The 19,301-nt window shown below is 34.5% G+C and overlaps 1 protein-coding gene across 1 annotated transcript; it reads right to left on the minus strand.

Moving 5' to 3' along the window:
• Positions 1-1,028: 1,028 nt before the first annotated feature.
• LOC106774763 (major centromere autoantigen B-like) lies at positions 1,029-1,729 on the minus strand. The gene is made up of 2 exons (XM_014661801.1): positions 1,418-1,729; positions 1,029-1,343 (listed from the first exon to the last, which is right to left on the minus strand). The coding sequence occupies exons 1-2, from the start codon at positions 1,727-1,729 to the stop codon at positions 1,029-1,031; spliced, it is 627 nt and encodes a 208-aa protein (XP_014517287.1).
• Positions 1,730-19,301: the final 17,572 nt, after the last annotated feature.

Below are 19,301 nucleotides of genomic sequence, written 5' to 3' on the forward strand. Positions count from 1 at the left end.
AACATGCCTAACATAAAATCTTTGTTCTACCCCAGGGTAGAAGATCTTGAAAAGCTGCCAAAAGACCCTGACATGTTCAACATATTGAGTTACATATACAATATATTGTGTAATGAAGATATTGTATATGTAGAAGAAATTGATCATTGACTGACCTTTTGTTGGTTTGAAATATATGTGATTCCTGCACAGACATCTTTCCCACCAAGGTCCTCAATTAGAAGCTCCAAGAACTAAGCCCAGGTCTCTTTGTTTTCTACCTCAACAACAGCATATGCTATGGGCAACATTTGCTCGTTTCCATCTCTTCCCACTGCTGTTAGTAACTCCCTTTCATACTTGCCTTTCAAAAAGCATTCATCCAACCCAATAATAGGTCTACAACAAACAAAGCTATCCTTGCATTCCTTCAAGTATGCATAAAATCTTTGGAATATGAGCTCACCATTAATGTTATCAACTTTAATTTGAATTGTTGTACCTGGATTTGTTTTCAAGAGCTCATGACCATAATCATAAAGTCTTCTAAATTGTTCATCGAATGATCCTTCAACATTATCTTTTGTCATGGCTCTTGCCCTAAAAGCCATATTTCTTGATATTCCTACATTCCATTTCCTAGTGACTTTCTCCCTAATGTCCATGACCTTCATAGTAGGGTTCTCTCTGACAGTTTTCTCCATCCTTTGACTCAACCACTTTGAAGTCATCAACTTTACATTGAAATCTCTACTATAACTGTGAGCATCATACACTTTTTTTAGTTGTCATGCATTGACATCACTCCTAAAGGAATAATAGGCATACCATTTACATTTTCTTTTTCCACCCAGCACTTGACAGAAATCCTTTTCTTGTCATTCTTAATAAATTTTAGGTTTCTCCCATTACTTAGTGCATAAGTCCTAATGGCATCTGTGAATTCCTTTTTCTCAACGAAATAGGTTCCTACCTCTCATTTATAAGCCTCCAAACTTTTAGGCATACTAAAAGTGGGAAACCTTATCTTATTGGACCCATCATCGTCCTCACTTCTCATTGTTTGTTGATCGAGAAGACTCAAGTAGTGGATTGAAATGTTCTTCTCTAACATTTCCTTTAGAAGTCCCAATGTCACACTGGACGCTGACATCAATTAGACTTTCTTCACTGACATCAACTTCTTCATCATGTACATCTTCCTCCTCACTCTCTACCTCATGTACATCGTCACCCTCACTGTCCTCTACATCATCATCCTTTCCTAAATCCTCTACCTCAAAATCATCTACCTCATGTACCTCAGGTTCCTCTACATGATGGACCTCACCATCCTCAACCTCATGGACCTCACCATCCTCAACCTGATGGACCTCAGCATCTACACCATCACCCTCTTAGGACCTTGTTGGGCATCACCCTCACCCTCACTACGCACCTCAGTATCCTTATCACCCTCTTCGGCATCACCATTACCCTCAACTATTTTTGTATGAAGCTCAGTATGCACATCAACATCCTCATCACCCCGACCCTCCAACATTTTTGTTTCAAGTTCAGTATGCACCTCAGGATCCTCATCACCCTCATGGGTATCACCCTCACCCTCCACTCGTGTTGCAACATCACCTTCATCATCAACATGACCACCAACCCAATCAATCATTTCTATTATTTCTGGTTCCACCATATAATGAACCACATACAGACAGACTTCGTCATTTAACCTAGCAATGTTCAACATATGCATGACACCCTTATCATCAGTTAATAACTCTTTGATGTCCTAAACTGATGATACTAATTTTTTGATGTCTATATGACCTAATTTTTTGACTGACCTCCTAAACTGTACCATAATTCTTTGATGTCCATATGACCTAATTTTTTGACTGAGGCTACTATGCCAAAATAGCTCAGCAAGTCTGCATCACAAGACCATTTTGCTCTCTCCATCAAATTTTAACTCGTCATTATCATCATTCACAAAATGTCCACTATGGTGGACAACAATTTTAATTCATTCCTCATCCATATCAACAACTTCCTTTTATAACCTGTACATTATGGGGGAGAAAAATATTATTTCTATTTCAGTGCTACCACTAAGGGAACACTTACACCGACACTCACTCACTAAATAAACACTCACACCGACACAGACAGGGGACATGGAACAAACTTACAACACCATTAACCTAACACTCACCGACAGGGGACCACTACAACTCATAAACAATTCAACAAAGCATATTCGGGACCACAAAGTCTAAAGTCCAATGTAACAATTCAACATGCAAAATGGGACCAAAAATCATTATCAATACTTACACACCAAAACAAAAACCCAAATATCGAACACACACATGTTCGTAAAAGGAAAAAGACATTTATATGTTCCAACAATGAAAACGACATACCTTACCTCTGTTCGAGTCAACAATCGCCTGGATTCTCTTCATCTTGTCCAACAATGAAATGGGTGATCGTCTTCCACTTCGTCTCGCAACGAGTTTAAGAAATCCCCAATTCAAATTTGAAATCCCTAATTTTGATCTCATTTATCCCAATTCCAATTACAAATGTCACATCACCACTACTTCTTTTAATGAAAACAGTCCACATAAAAAAAAAAACACACATCACCACATTTTCTCTGCAACATGTGGACTTAATTTAACGTCGTCTGGTAGCACTTAACGGTTGGGGTAAAATGTGTGCATTTTTACAAAAATGATGACCCAATTGAGACAATTCAAAACTTAAGGACTGAGATTTTCACACAAATATTAGAATCAAGAGAGAGTTTAAGCTTAAAGTTTTAAACCGTTAAATTTACTTGGAAGGAAAATACACAACTCACGTTGATGGAACTAATTTTTTTTTTTTTCATTTTAAATCGAATAACTTTGTCCCATTCTAATAAAAGGAAGAATTACCCCATTTTGTATAATAATATATTAATGTTATACTAGCATTATATTATTCAATGTATAGGGTAGGGTTTTATATATATATATATATATATTTTGTGGGTGATTAAACTTAAGGTTAAATCATTTTGTCCTCTTTTCTTTTGTTAAAAAAAATTTTAATTCGTTCTCTTTATTTTTATTTGTTTTAATTTAATTTTATACTGAAAATTAATAAAAGATATCAGTTGGTGCTTTTTTAAAATATTTTTTAATTTTTATTTTTTATAAAAATAAAAATTTGTAATATTTTATCACATAGCATTGGTATTGTGATGTGATAGTGATATCATGTATCATGTATCATGTATCATTATCCTATCAAATGATATTACTTTAGTTTTAATTTAGTTTTTTATTTTTATTTTATCTCGATTTAATCTTATTTTTTTTAAAAAAAATGAAATCATTTCATTCTATTCTAAATTGAAATAAAATTTAATTTTTGTATATGGATATTTTTGGGTCTTATTAGGCCTTGATGGTATAATGGCCCAACCTCGAAGACCTAGGGGAATAAAGAGACTAGAAACTCAAAGTCACAAGAAATGAGAAGCTTGGGTTTCACATTATTGGAAAGTGTAAGAGGTGTTGGAAAGATAATCATTAGATATGAAGAGATTTAACTATATCTTTTAGACATTGTTTTTTAATCGTTTAACGCAACTTGACTTTTAACAATAAACTTGCTCGTTTGACAGTTTTTTTTTATCATCAAAATTTTATATTTTCATATTCATTTTGTTAGAGAGTGATATTGGGTTGAGTGAAACCATTGTAAATATTTTACTGTGTAAGGTGAATCTTGTGAGCGTTATTAAATTTCCTGCATGAGATCATTTGAGTGTTTGTGAGTTCTTGATCTTAGGGGAAGATTTTGGAAAGGTTAAACTTATTGTGACTTGGAAAGGTTTATTGGTATGATTGTAAAGAAAACTCATAAATCTAGAGGGGATAAACTCGTGAATCTGGGAAAGAAAAACTCTGTGTAACTTAAAGAGGTTGATACTTATTAGGCTTAATACCTCAAATGGTCCTCTGTTTTGTCAACTAATCTTATTTTGGTTCTCAAGTTTGCAACAGTCTCAATTTAGTCACAATTTTTGAAAATATGCACACATTATATCCTATCCGTTAAGTGGTAGCAGACGGCGTTAATATTAGCTGAGTTGTAATTATTTTTATTATTATAATTAAATTTAAAGTGTGACGTGTTTCCATCTTAATTCCACCTTAGATGTGTGAGAAACATCTGAAACCAGATCTTCTCCTCCCTCTCTTTGCATCCTCCTCCCCTGTCGCTACTTTACCGGCACCACCACTAACAACCACGATCGTCCAACAAAAGACTAAATATTCAACACTTCACAGAGTCAGAATCATTAGGCGGGCATTAGAGTTTGTATAATTTCTTTAATGGAAGACTGACGCGCACATTAACCACACCACTCGATTTTTGCCCTTATTTCTTAGGGGATCCGAGGGACAGTGTCAGAATGTCAATGCCACTGCTTGCACCTGCTTTGTTGTCTCCAATTTCTCTGTTAATTTTACTTTTTGAATTCACGAGTTGAGAAGTTTTAGAAAAGCAAGAAAATTCTTTTAATTTTCGTATGTTTGCCTTTGTTTTCTGCCTAATGTTGGGGAAATTAGAGTTTTACCTCGGACCCAGATAAGAAGAGAGGTTGGGTCTTGTGGATTTTCCAATTACCGCAATAATATAGCTTTCGAATTGTTTGGGCGTGGAAGGGAAATTGATGATTTTTAATGTAGAAAGGAGGGTCTCTGTCAGCAATATCAGGGGTTGGAATTGAAACGGTTTTTGATTTTAACCCTACAAAGAGCCTTCCTTTGCGGTTTTTCTTTTTGAGAAGGCTCTTTGTGGTTGTTGCTTCTGAGGAAGAAAATGATGCGGTTATGGATTTCTTATCTGCAATTGCTGGAGCTGTTTGTCAGTTCCTTGGTTCATTTGTTTTATGGGTTTTACATATTTAGCACCGCTGTTGCTGGGGACCTGTCACAGGCTCTCAATGAATATTTTCGCAAGCCTAACGTCGAGGATGTTGAGAAGAGCCACCATGCCTCAACTCCGTGGAACCTATCCACATTAGCCATTGGACATTCTTCCATTTTCCCCAATTTCATTGTTAGGGATTTCAAATTGAAGTTCGCGTCAACAATAGCCTGGATTGTCTTCGTGTTCTCCAACAATGAATCGCTTCTTCTCGCAACGAGTTTAAGAAATCTCCAAGTTCAATTTGAAATCCCTAACTCCCAATTTCAGATGTATGATCTGATTTATTTCTAAATCCTAATTTCTGATGCCACATCACCACTACTTCTTTTAATGAAAAGAGTCCATGTAAAAAAAAAAATTACATCACCACATTCTCACTACAACATGTGGACTTCACTTAACGCCGTCTGCTAGCATTTAACGGATGAGATACAATGTGTTCATATTTTCAAAATTTGTGACTAAATTGAGACTGTTGCAAAATAGAGGACCAAAATGCGATTAGTTGACAAATTAGAGGACCAATTGAGGTATTAAGCCTACTTATTACTAGTAAAAGGTGTTGATTGGTTAATTTCATAACCAGATGCTTTAAAAGACTAGATGTTGCCTCAAGTGAAACTGTACAAATTCTTGTGTGCATTATTATCTTCCTCAATTTCATTTTAATTGTATTTGTTACAATATGTATGCACAAAAATATTTTCAAATGTCTACATGCTTTTATTGTGTAAAGTGAATCTTGTGAGCGTTATTAAATTTCCTGCCTGAGAGATCATTTGTAAATCTTTTACCGTGTAAAGTGAATCTTGTGAGCGTTATTAAATTTTTTGCCTGAGAGATCATTTGATTGTTTGTGAGTTCTTGATCTTAGGGGAAGATTTTGGAAAGGTTAAACTTATTGTAACTTGGAGAGGTTTATTCGTATGATCATAAAGAAGATAAACTCGTGAACCTAAAGGGGATAAACTCGTGAATCTGGGAAAGAAAAACTCAGTGTAAGGTAAAGAGGTTGATACTTATTACTAGTAAAAGGTGTTGATTAGTTAATTTCTTAAATAGATGCTTTAAAAGATTAGATTTAGCCTCAAGTGAAACTGTACAAATTCTTGTGTGCATTATTATCTTCCTCACTTTTGATTTTAATTGTATTTGTTACAATATGTATGCATAAAAATATTTTTAAATGTTTACATGTTTTTTTCACCACCTACCTCTAGCGTGTGTTCACTTGTGTTGATTACACTGTTTACTGTCATTGGCGAGCGATGATTTTCAATTTTTACGTGTTCACGTGAAATGCGCAGATGGAATTGAAGCGAAACGCGAAAATTGTCTATTGTTCACTCACCCGTAGTTGTGAAGAGATTTGAAGGGTTGAATTACACTTTCTAAAAAATGCCCCTGACCTGAAAATAACTCCCAGTTGTACTTAAAATATGGGTCCCGTTATTTTGAAACCCCTTTTCTAACCCATATTTGACACCACCAGTTGTCAGCTTCCCATTGGCCCAATTTTTTTTTAATTCATAAAATCTGGCTGCGAAAATGAAGAGGGTTTGAAATATCTTTCGTTCCAATTATATCCTTGCTCGTTTTTCATTATGTTCTCTCTGTCACATTTTGTTCTCCCCTACGTTTTCCTTATCCCCTCTGTGTTTTAGTTTTTGTTCTCTGTCCTCGCAGTTTGTTCTCGTTGTCCTTGTTCGAAATGGGAAGTTCCGGACAGCAGCTTCGTTGGAGCAAGGTAAATGAGTTCTTCTACCATTTTGTTGTTGGTTTGGGTATTGGGTTTTTCGTTTCGTGTCACTTTTCGTTGATGTTGTCGTTTGGGTATTGGGTTTCTTGTCGGTTCTTCGACCCCTTTTGGTTTTTTGGTTATTTCCTTTGGTGTTTACATTTGTGCTGTTTTTGTTGTGCAGTTTACCGTTCGTCATTCTTTTTCAACAATGTATGTTTGGACAGTTGGCGGAAGAGAAGGCCAAAAAAGCAACTAAAAGGACAACTAAATATGTTGGTGAACAAAGTGTTGCACGTCCACAACCATTTAGTAACAGTAACAGTGTCTTTGTTTCCCCTAGTGGAATGTCGAACAACGAAACGGGTGAAATGTCCAACACCGAACAAGGTGGAATGTCGAAGCACTTAGGACACCATACACCGGAAATGCAGGACCTAGAAAGAAAAATGAGTGATTATTGTATGGGATTTTGAATAGGACAAGAACTTGATATTGTAATTAAACCTATTTCGTTCAATATATAGAAGATGCATGTTTGGTTCCATCTATTTATGTAATTGATAATTGCAATTTCATTGCCTATGTTATTGAAGTGCTTTATATTTTGATTTGCAACCGATAATGTTTGTGAGACAAGAATGAAGTAATGTTTGTGATTTGATGAGTTTAGCTAAATTGGTGAAGATGATGCTGCTAAATTGTGCATTATAATCGTTTACGATGGGGCCGTAAATGACTACACGAGTCTAACTTAGATTATGGATAACCTGTTGAACTGAAGGAGCCACCAGTGAAAACATAGGGGACCACAGTTGTAGTCCTGCTATCTTTTATGTAAAAGTGTGCCTTGTAATCGTTTACGAGGAGGCTGTAAACGACTACGCGAGTCTAAACTAGATTTTGGACAACCTGTTGAACTGAAGGAGCCACCAGTGATAACGTAGGGGACCACAACTGAATAACAATGTGTTTTGACCCAAGTGCAGTCCTTTTAATTGTAATTTGATGTTCTTGAGTGAGGAGTGACTTGAACTTAATGTTTTGGGTCCCCCATGATGGAGGGGGCACCACCCATGTTGAGATTATTGAGTCAAGTGAAGTTTTGCTATCTCTGCTGTAAAATTGTGCCTTGTAATCGTTTACAAGTGGGCTGTAAACAATTACGCGAGTCTGAACTAGATTTTGGACAACCTGTTCAACTAAAGGAGCCATTAATGATAACACAAAGGACCACAGCTGAATAGTAGTGTGTTTTGGCCCAAGTCCAGTCCTTTTAATTATAATTTGATGTTCTTGAGTGAGGAGTGGCTTGAACTTAATGTTTTGGGTCCCCCATGAACTTTTAACATTACAAGAAACAAACCTTGACATCAATCATCAATCAACAATCATTTGTATATTGCACATAAATAAGCTTGAAATCAATCATCTTATTCCGATAATCATTTGTACAATCTCTTCATATATATAAAAAATACAGTGTCTTCATATACATTAATGTATCTTACAATGTGTGCATAAAGCAATTGGAAGAAATCCATATTCCTATCAAAACAAACTACACTACATTTCTACACAGGAGAACTATCCTACAACAATCCATACACCGCTAGCGCATCAAGTATTCTTATGTTCTCGTCGTCCAGGATCCAATCACATACATATTGCTTTCTAATTGCAAGCAATTCCTCCTGAAATGAAAAAGGCTTACGTAGCTCCAAACACCAACGAAATGGTGTCATCCCAATTCGATCTACATGGACATCTTCAGCAAGCCGTTCATTTGAACAATGGTTGATGAATGCAGAGAGATTTGAACCTGCCACTACAAAACATTACAAAAACATTGTTATCACTTAACAAAAAAATGCAACTATGTAAAATACCAAAACTTTAACTTACCTTTAGGTTTTGGGACGCCATTGCAGCTGCAGTTATTTCATACAAAAAAATCAATGGTGGAGAATACGGTTAGGGTTAGGGTTCACAAAACATAAAAAACAAAATGTACTCCAAAAATAGAGTAGGGTTTGACATTTTTTTTACTTACCAAGACAAGCGAGAGAGCGACAAATGCCAAAATGTGAAAGAGAGCTTCCCAATACAGATTGAATGCGACATAAAACGCGAACTAAACGAAGGATGAGATGAGGCGTTTGGGAGCAATAGAGACCTTTCGGACAGATGACGCCATTGGAGACTTTGGGAGAGACGAGGAGATTCGAGACTTTGACACACATTTGACATTGACAAGTGTCAAGGTCTAATTGGCTTGCTTTTTTTTGTGTTTTTTTTTAAATTTTGGTCTGCAAAATGAAAAGGGTTTCAAACAATTTTGGTTCCAATTCTACCCTTGGCCAGTTTCATTAGTTTTCTATGACAGATTTCGTTCTCTCTCACATTTCCTCCTCTCCCTTCGTCGTCTCCCTTACGGTTTGCGGTTCTACCGACATTTTCGTGCTCTCTAGTGCCTTCTTCTTGCATCTCCTGTTGTCTTAGTTTTGCTGAAATGGGAAGTTCTGGAATGGACCTTCGTTGGACCAAGGTAAATGCTTTCTCCCGTTGTAGGTTTGGGTATTGGGTTTTAGGTTTGGGTATTGGGGTTCTTGTCGTTTCTTCCACACGTTATGGGTTTTTGTTATTTGTTTTGGTGTTTTCATTTGAGTTATTTTCTTTGGGCAGTTGACCGTTCGTCATTCATTTTCAACTATGTATGTTTGCACTCTCAACAAACGGTTGACAGAGGAGCAACGAGAACTCGTTTCAAAGACTCCATTTCCTTGGATTTTAGAGTTGAGAGGTAAAGTCATATTCGATACTAAAATTTTGCGTGAGTTAACCAAGACATGGGTGGATTCGAGCAATTCTTTTATTATTGCAGACAAAGTTTTCAATATCAATTAAAAGGATTTTTGTTCAGCAATAGGGTTGAGTTTAGATGGTAAAAGTATAAACTTGTAGGATTCTACAGTGGGTAGTAGTAAATGTGTGAGATACTTAGGTAAGGAAATTAAGGATTTGAATTTCATTTTCAAATTCTTGTTGAAAAAACATAAAAAAACCATACCTTGTGAGCATTTATGTAGCTTGTACATCATGGTGGGGATATGTGAGATTTTATTTCCAAATCGTAGTGGACGAGTTCTTCCTGTACTGTTTGAAATTGTTGATGACTTAAGTGGTCTAAGTAAGTATTGTTGGGGTAGTTTAGTGTATCGTTATTTGTTAGAAAATTTGAGTAAAGCTTTAGATTCTGTGAAGAAAGGCAAAGCTAGAAACAATGTTTATGTTGATGGCTGTGTGTACATGTTGCAGGTAGTTCTTGTTTACTCATTTCACAACTAAAGTTTGAAATATTTGTTATTTGATTATGAGTGATTTTTAACAATGACATGTTTTATAGGTTTGGTTTTGTGAGCATTTCATGGCTCCTGAAGGTGCAATAGAGAAATTTCCAAGGATCTTGCACTGGATGAATACAAATGTTGGAGACAACATCGTCAAACGTGTTTTCGAGATGGGTGTGGTATGTGTTTGATTTTTTGTAGTTTTGAATGTTATTTTATATTCACAGTAGTTATATAACATATTATATGTTGTTAAATTTCAGGTTCATGTTGTAGATGATATTGATGCTGTAATGAAGGATGAAAATGATGTGAAAGAAAAACAACCACCACCAAAAAGCTATGATGAGCAACAATCAACAAAGAAATTACTTAAAAAAAACGTAGAGAGAGATTGATGCGTACTGTAGAGGATCAGTAATCTTTAATTGAAGAGCTTAAAAGGAAGGTGAATGTCATAGAGACAGAGTTGGAGGAAGAGAAGGCCAGAAGAACACTTAAAAGGTCAACTACAGATGATGGTGTACAAAGTGTTGCACGTCCACAAGCATTCAGTAACAGTAACAATGCATTTGTTTCACCTGGTGGAATGTCGAACGAGGAAGCAGGTGGAATGTGCAACAATGAAGAAGGTGCAATGTCGCCAAATGCACCGGGTGGAATGTCCAACAACCAATCACAGTTGAAGATGTATGTTAGGATTGGTTCAAGAAGGCATTTTAAGAGCCAAGCACTTAGGACACCATACACCGCAAATATAGTAGTTAGAAAGAAAAATGAGTAATTATTGTATTAGACTTGAGTCTTAGGACAAGAAAAAAATGTTGTAATTAAACCTATTTGGTTCAATATATAGAACATCCATGTTTGGTTCAATACATTTATGTAATTCATAATTGCAAATTTAATGTGTCTTTTATTGAAGAGCTTTATAATTTGATTTCCAAGTGATAATGTTTATGGAAAAAAATGAATTAATGGTTTTGATTTGATGAATATAGCTGAACTGGTGAAGATAATGGTGGTAAAGTGTGCAATGTAATCGTTTACAATGGCCCTGTAAACGATTACGCAAGTCTTACTTAGGTTATGGACAACCTGTTTAACAGAAGGAGCCACCTGTTAAAACATAGGGGACCCCAACTTCAGTTCTGGTACCTCTGTTGTCAAATTGTGCTTTGTAATCGTTTATAAGCATCTCGTAATCGTTTACGCGAGTCTGAACACGAATTTGGACCTTCTGTTGAACTGAAGGAGCCACCAGTGATAACATGGGGGACCACATTGTGTTTTTAACCAAATTCAATGGTTTAAATTGTGTTTTTTTTGTTCTGGAGTGAGGAGAGGCTTGAACCTAATGTTTTTGGTCCCCCATGATGTAGGGGGACCACTCATGTTGAGAACCTTGAGTCAAGTGAATTTCTTCTATGTATGTTGTCAATTTGTTCTTTGTAATCATTTACAAGCATCTTGTAATCGTTTACGCGAGTCTGAATACGAATTTGGACATCCTGTTGAACTGAAGGAGCCACCAGTGATATATAACATGGGGGACCACAGTGTGTTTTTAACCAAATCCAATGGTTTAAATTGTTTTTTTGGTTCTGGAGTGAGGAGAGGCTTGAATATAATGTTTTGGATCCCCCATGATGTAGGGGGGACCACCCATGTTGAGAACCTTGAGTCAAGTGAAGTTCTTCTATGTATGTTGTCAAAATCACCTGTGGTCCCCCACATTACCACAGGTGGTTCCTTCAGTGCAACAGGATGTCCAAAACAGAAAAAAAGGCTCGTGTAAACGATTACCAACCTCTTGTAAACGATTACAAGGGTCTTTTTTGCTGCACAAATTGCAGTACTTGGCCTTAATTGCTATGAAACTTTCATACATTGCACATAACAAAAACTTGGACATCAATCATCAATCAACAATCATTTCCACATTGCACATAAGCAATCTTGAACTCAATCATCTTATTGCAATAACAATTTGTACAATGTCTTCAAATATATAAAACAATCTTATTCTAATAAGAAGTTGTACAATGTCTTCATATATATAAAACGAAAAGTACACTGACTTCATATAAAAAGTACATTGTCATGACAACTATCCTATCAAAATAAACTAAACTACACTACATTTTTACACTGGACAACTATCCTACAACAATCAATAGACCTCTAGTGCATCCAGTAGTTTTGTGTTCTTGTCGTCCAGGATCCATTCACGTACATATCGCTTTATGATTGCAAGCAATTCCTCCTGAAATGAAAATATTCTACTTGTCATATCAACCAAATCATAAAAAAATTATGAAAATCATATTTTTCCTTACATTCGAATATTGTGGCATGCTTTTGCCATTGAATTTATCTTGTCTATCCGAAATTTCCATAGCTTGTAACATTATAACTCCATAGTCATGTCTAAAACAATAAAAAAAAACATGAACCACTTATGACAAACTACATTAAACAAAATTATCATTACTTACCTCTGCTGTCTATCCCTTACGATGACGGTGATGTAGAGTTGGTCAGCATTCACGTTAGGCCTTGGATCACCAGCAAATGCACGCAGAGGTACGATTGCCAATGGTTGCGGTGCCTCCTGTTCTTCATCGTCAAAGATTTCAACAACGTTTTCAACTTGTTGTTCACCTTCAGCCACACCTTCTTCATTGAAGGCTTCTTTATTGAAGGATTCTTCATTGAAGGCTTCTTCATTGAAGGCTTCTTCATTACCTCCACCTAAAGGTTCTTCATCACCTCCTCCAACACCTTCTTCATTCAAAATTGGAATTTGACGAATTTGAAATAGCTCATTCGTCAAAAAAGCTAGCCTTGAATTCAAGGTCATCATTTCTTCATTATTTTTCTTCAATATCTCGTCAAGGTTTGCTTCAAAGGTGCCATCATCAGAGCTATCATCATCAGCTTCCTAAACTCTACATCGTTTTGGCAATTACGCTAGACCTATCCCTCCATCAAACAGGTCAAAAGCAGCTTTGATTTTGGGCATGTCACAGACACGCTCGCCAACATACCACTCCAACTTAAACTACAACCACAAGCAAACAAATTTAACAGTAGATTCAAATCATCAATAATTATACAAAACTTACATCAAATACTTACATCTTCAGTCCGAAAAATATAATCAATATTTTCATATGACCGTGACTTATAGTGGAACCAACGCACTATGCGAGGGAAATCCCTATGAATTGGATTACCATCCAAGGAAATTCTCTCTACCGCCCAAGCCTACAATATAAAAAAAAATTTCAGTCACACATATTTCAAAATGTAAAAAATTCTATTTATTCACTTAAAGAACTACAAAGAATTTTACCTACAATACGACGACATTGCCACTTAGACTCAGTGAGCTAGTGATACCTCCAACCATTATTTTTTTCATACCTTTATTCAAACTATCAACAAGGTGTTTATGTACACCGCTAGCCCAATCATATAAACAAAGACTATCTAGGTCATCTAAGACTTTTGATGGCATGTTAGCAACTATCTTAGACTTCCTAGGAAAGAAAAAGACAACCAAACACACAAATATATACAACCTTCAAACAACATCAACGTCTATGTTTTCGTCTAACACAATCACATTAAACATGTCAACCAAGTGTTTCAAAGTTGTGCTTTTTTTATTAAACATTTCTCTAACCAAACCTTCTATACATTCATCAAACGGGATTTCTAAACCCCCTATACCTAAACCAGTGGTCATGAAAACATCTAAAATTGTAAATGGAACCAATTGATGACTCAACCTAAAGCTAACATCATGGTCGACCCACCTACATACCATAACCTTCAATAACTCACAGTTAACGTCCAAAGCCTCACGTAGGTCCAAACACCACCAAAATGGTGTCATCGCAATTCGTTGTACATGGACTTTTCTCAGCACACGATTCATTTCAACAACATTTGATGAATCATAGACATTCAGACCCCTCACTAAAAAAGATTACGAAAAGATTGTTATTACTAACAAAAAAAAATGCAATTAAATAAAAGACCAAAACTTTAACTTACCTTTAGGATTCCGGAAGCCATTGCAACTGCACAAAAAATGAAAAGATGAAAGAGACCAAAAAATCAATGGTGGCTTAGGGTTCACAAAACACAAAATGAATAAATAACGCCAAAGAGAACAATGCGAGAAGGGGACGAAATGATACAGAAAGAGAACCCACACAATGCAAGAAGGGGACGAAATGGTGAAAAACACAGACAACGCTAAAGCCACCTAAAAAGGGGATACGCGAAATAGAGTTTACCTTGCGAAAGATAGCTTTTTATGGGTTGAGATGAGACGAACGATGCAATGGAGAAAGCAAAGGATTGAAGAGATGAAGCAACCGACAATGGAAAGAGTGATGAGAGACAAGAAGCTTCAGAAACAAAGTGAAAGAGAAGAAAACGAAAGCGTCAAATGAAATTTCATATCCTTAGAATTCTTATTCTACATTCGTCAGTTTTTAAAAAAGCCATTTCCATTTAAAAGAAAAAAGCCAATAGAAATTTGACACCTGGCTGGTGTCAAATTTGTGTCAAATAAGGATGTTAAAGAAACATTTTCGTTTTTTAAAAGGGTTTTTTCTTTAAGTCAAAACATCCAATAGAAACATGCCACATGGGTCGGTGTCAAATTTGTGTCAAAGAAACATTTTCGTTAAAATATTTGTGGTTTATTTTTGCTGGGTTAGTTGTAGATGAGGAAGATAAAGTTCCTGAAAGATGAAGAAGGAAGTCATTGATGAAGAGAATGAGTATTCTAAGCTGAAGGAGATGAAGAGCAGACAAGCATATTCGGTTCCAACAGTAACTTTATTTGATTCCAGCACCATGAAAAGAACAACTTGGAGTTGTATTCGGTTCCATTAAACTTTTAAGAACACTCGTGGCTTTTGTTGCCGGATCCAATTGTGTCGCACTTTGAACTGCCAACTTCGCCGCCTCTAGTAACTGGAAAGTTTGTCAGATTCGACAATGGTCTCTGGTTCTCACGAATCACCGTTCCTTTTCCAGTCTTCGTCACCAATCGAATGCTCCGTTTGGATTCTTTGGTATTGATTTGTTTTTTCTTTGCATTTTGTTTTTCAATCTTTCCTATGTCCGCGTGTTCAGTTTTTGTGATTATTTGATACGCGTATGTGCAGGTGTGAGAGCGCAGGTTGCTACTAAGCGGGAATCAGAGCAACTCAGAAAGTGGGAGCGTCTGTTGTAGTGGTGATTGGAGCTTCCAGAGGCATTGTATGATTACTTTTTAAAAATTGATTTTAATTTCCTTGTACAAACTACACAAACACAAAATATAAGCGCTATGACATATGTATTCATACCTTTAAAAAAATTTAAAATAATTCCAATTATTTTAAATTTTATAAAATAAATTTTTAAATATATTTCAAAGTTTCTTTTCTATTGATTGAATATATATATAACATACTAGAAAATAAAATTGAATAAAAATATACTAAAGTTAACAAACATAAACTTAAAATAAAAAAGTTAAATTCAGGAATATTATTTAGGTGATAATTTTGGGGACCGAAAGGACTAACCTCGATGTCGTAGCTTTCCCGCTTTCTGATTGCCTTTCCTGAAGTTAGGCGTCAGTGGTGGAATGTTCCCAATCCTAAGCAGCGTAATGTTTAGTCTAGGAAAGTAAGTAGAAGAATGACAAAGTGATTGTAGCAGAGAGTATGCTAAATGTGCGTACCTTGTTTGGAGTCTTTATCCCTTTATTTATAGGCTTTGGATTGATATAAGATTAATAGAATATAAACAGAATAAAATATAAACAAACTTACTTGACATATCTCTGTTTGGATATGCTTTGATATATCTCTGTTTGGATATATTTGATATGTTTGATATATCTCTGTTTGGATATTATTTGATACGTTTGATATATCTCTGTTTGGATATTATTCACGTTTGTGACGTGATGGGCCTTGAGCCCAATAAGATTTGATCCAGTTTGATAAAGAGCCCAAGCTGTTTGGCGAGTGTGGCCGTTCGGTGTAACCGACCGTCAAAGATATACTACCGTACATCATCTCCCCCAAGTCCAAGTTAAGCGTTAGGCTTTAACCACGATTGACTATAGGACTTAAAAGTTCGAGGGAGGCTTTATTTTCTGATCAGTGATTCGTGCTTCTGATAGTAAGTGAGCATCCGGACTCGGTGGTCTGTGCTTTCTGATTGTAAGTGGGTGTCCGGACTCGGTGGTCCGTGTCTTCTGATAGTAATTGGGCGTCCGGACTCGGTAGTCCGTGTCTTCTGATAGTAATTGGGTGCCCGGACTCGGTGGTCCGTTGGACATGTTAGTCCTTAGCATGTTCGAACTTCGTTGGTCTGGTGAACACGTTGTTCTTCAACGTGTTTGGACTCGTTGATCCATTGGACATGTTAGTCCTTAGCTTGTTTGGACTCGTTGGTCCATTGGTCCTCGACGTGTTTGGACTCGTTGGTCCGTTGGTGTAAACATGTGTACTGCTGCACCTGACATCCCTTCACCCTTGCATCCCTTCACCCTTGCATCCCTTTACCCCATTTCATTTTTATTAAAAAACCTGCACCTTTGCATCTCATTTCATTTTATATTAGTTTAATTTTTTTTTGACATTTTATTTATGAGTTTATAATGTATTATATAATTTAATTAATATAAAATAATTTTATGAATGTATTAAAATAAATAAAACTAATTTTGAATGAAAAAAAAAACTGAAAACGAAAGAATATGAAAATTTGAATTTGTAGAAATAGGATGTGGAGATCCGATGTTTAAGATTTCGGATATGACTATCCGATACATGTTTAATATGATAAAACTTTAATTATATTATAGTTTTAATTATTTTATTCGTTTATAATTATTTTTAAAATTATATATAATTTTTTATATATTTATAAGTAGTAATATAATTTTTAATTGATATAAATTAATTTATATGAATTTATTAAAATTAATAAAAGTAATTTAAATTAAAAAAATTACCGTGACCATCGGATATACATATCCGATATATTTGGGTTCGGGATAATTTATTGTATAATTTTTAATTAATATAAATTTATTTTAATTAATATAAATTTATTTTTACCAATTTATTAAATTAATAAATTTATTTTTGAATTAAAATAAAGGTTTAATTATCTTTTTAGTCTTCAAGTTGAGGATTGAATTTCTGTTTTGTACCTGCTTTTAAAAGTGATGTTATTTGGTTCCCATATTAGGAATTTTGTAAGGATTTGATCCCTTCGGTTAAATAGTTAAAAACCATGTTAATGTCATCGGGAAGCAATTCTTTTTCTCTCTCCTCTGCATTTTCTGAAACAGGACAACTTTTACTCTCTTCACTCTCTTATCTCTTATCTCTTCTCTCATCTCTCTTGGAACAACATAACAGAGCAACGATCCTTTGTATATTATATTCAATATAAAAGAATAATGACACTTTAATACTACAGTTTTTTTCTCACATTTAAATTACAGTAAAATATATCTAAGAGATTGTGTTTTATTAACATTTACGTTCACACAATTTAAATATTAAAATAAATTATAAGCATTTATAAACTTTGATTAATTATATTATTAATATTTCGTAAATATACTTGTGAATTATAATAAAATAATATTAATAAAGAAATAAATTAATTTTAATATTGTTGAGTATACGATTTTTGTACTATAGAAATAAATAATTAAAATAAAATACTAAAAAACAAAAAAAATAAAATAATTAAGTTAGCATTTTAATAATAATTATACTTTGTATTATAGTAAAATAAATAATTAAATAAATTAATTACTATAATATATTTTTATTTTGAAATATAACTTTTTTTATTTATTTCATTTTTNAAGTAATTTCTATTCTAATTTGAAATTTATTTTAATTATAAATTATATTTTTAAATGTTATTATTATTGTATTAAAGTATTTTAGAAATTAATTTTTAAATATACTAATATATAGAGAAAATTATTGGTCAAATCACATTTTAAATATTTATTTATTTATTATGGAGATGTTTTTCTTTTTTTTTGACTCACTGAAAAAAGAGTTTTCCTCTTTACTGAATATTGATCTGTGGAAGTTGCACACAGCAATTACATACATTAACCATTTTCTTGGTAAGGTATTGATAGTAATCAGTTTTGTTTATCTGCCTATTTTCTGAATCTCCTTGCAAACTCCCTTGAAGGATAAGTTTCTGAGGTCCTTTCAACTTCTGTGAATATGCCACTACCACCTGTTTTTGAACCAAAGAAGTGGCCTTTGGTTGTCCATTTCAACTGCTGGCGCTCCAGAAAATGGAAATGGGTTGAATGGGTGATGCCCTTTGAGAGAGGCATGAAGTAGTGTGGAAAAGAGAAGAGAAGAGAGAGAAGAGAGAAAAAGCTCTCCGTTTCATAAAATGCAGAGGAGAGAGAAAAACAATTGCTCCACGTCAGATAAAATTAACGGGTTCCTAGCTATTTAACGGAATAGATCGAATTAAAATTCGTAATATGAGAACCAAATAACATTATTTTTAAAAGTGGGTATAAAACAAAAATTCAACCCTCAACTTAAGAATTAAAAAGGTAATTAAACCTTAAAATAAATTGACTGAATCAGAAATGGAAATCTGAATCTACCAAAATCGAATGTGGATATCCGATTCAAACAAAATCGCATCTCAAAATTAAGTTGAATATATTATATAAAATTTTATTATATTACTTATTTATCTATTTGTTTGTTTAAAATTATTTTTAAAATTATATATGATTTTATATAAAGGGGTTTGCTAACTTGCGTACGCCTGTTTTTCAGTTGGTAAATTTTAGCAATGTGTACCGGGTTTCAGTAGACAAAAATACCTTTATATCATGAATTCTATGTTGTAAGGTTAAGGATATTTTAATAATTTTCATTCTCAAAATTAAATAAATAAAAAAAGAAACCCCGCAAACCCTTACCCACCTCTCTCATTCCTCTCAATCCTTTCTTTTTCATCTCTTTCACTCTAACCTTTTCTTTGTTATCCCTACTCTAGCTCCAATTGAAAAAAATCACAAACATTTGCTTTATTTTAATAATTTTCATTCTCAAAACTAAAAAAAGAAACCTCAAACCCTTACTCATCTCCTTCATTCCTCTCAACCCTTTCTCCTTCATCTCTCTCACCCAAACATTTTCTCTGTCATCTCT

Source organism: Vigna radiata, chromosome 10 (assembly GCF_000741045.1).
Source record: "Vigna radiata var. radiata cultivar VC1973A chromosome 10, Vradiata_ver6, whole genome shotgun sequence".
NCBI lineage: Eukaryota > Viridiplantae > Streptophyta > Magnoliopsida > Fabales > Fabaceae > Vigna > Vigna radiata.

What these genes read in the sequence shown, in the direction of transcription:
- LOC106774763 (XM_014661801.1), bottom strand. Translation starts at nt 1,729, where the DNA reads ATGCATATGTTGAACATTGCTAGGTTAAATGACGAAGTCTGTCTGTAT. An exon ending in AGGGTGATAAGGATACTGAG is followed by an intron (nt 1,344 to 1,417) that starts GTGCGTAGTGAG and finishes GAGGTCCATCAG; the next exon opens with GTTGAGGATGGTGAGGTCCA.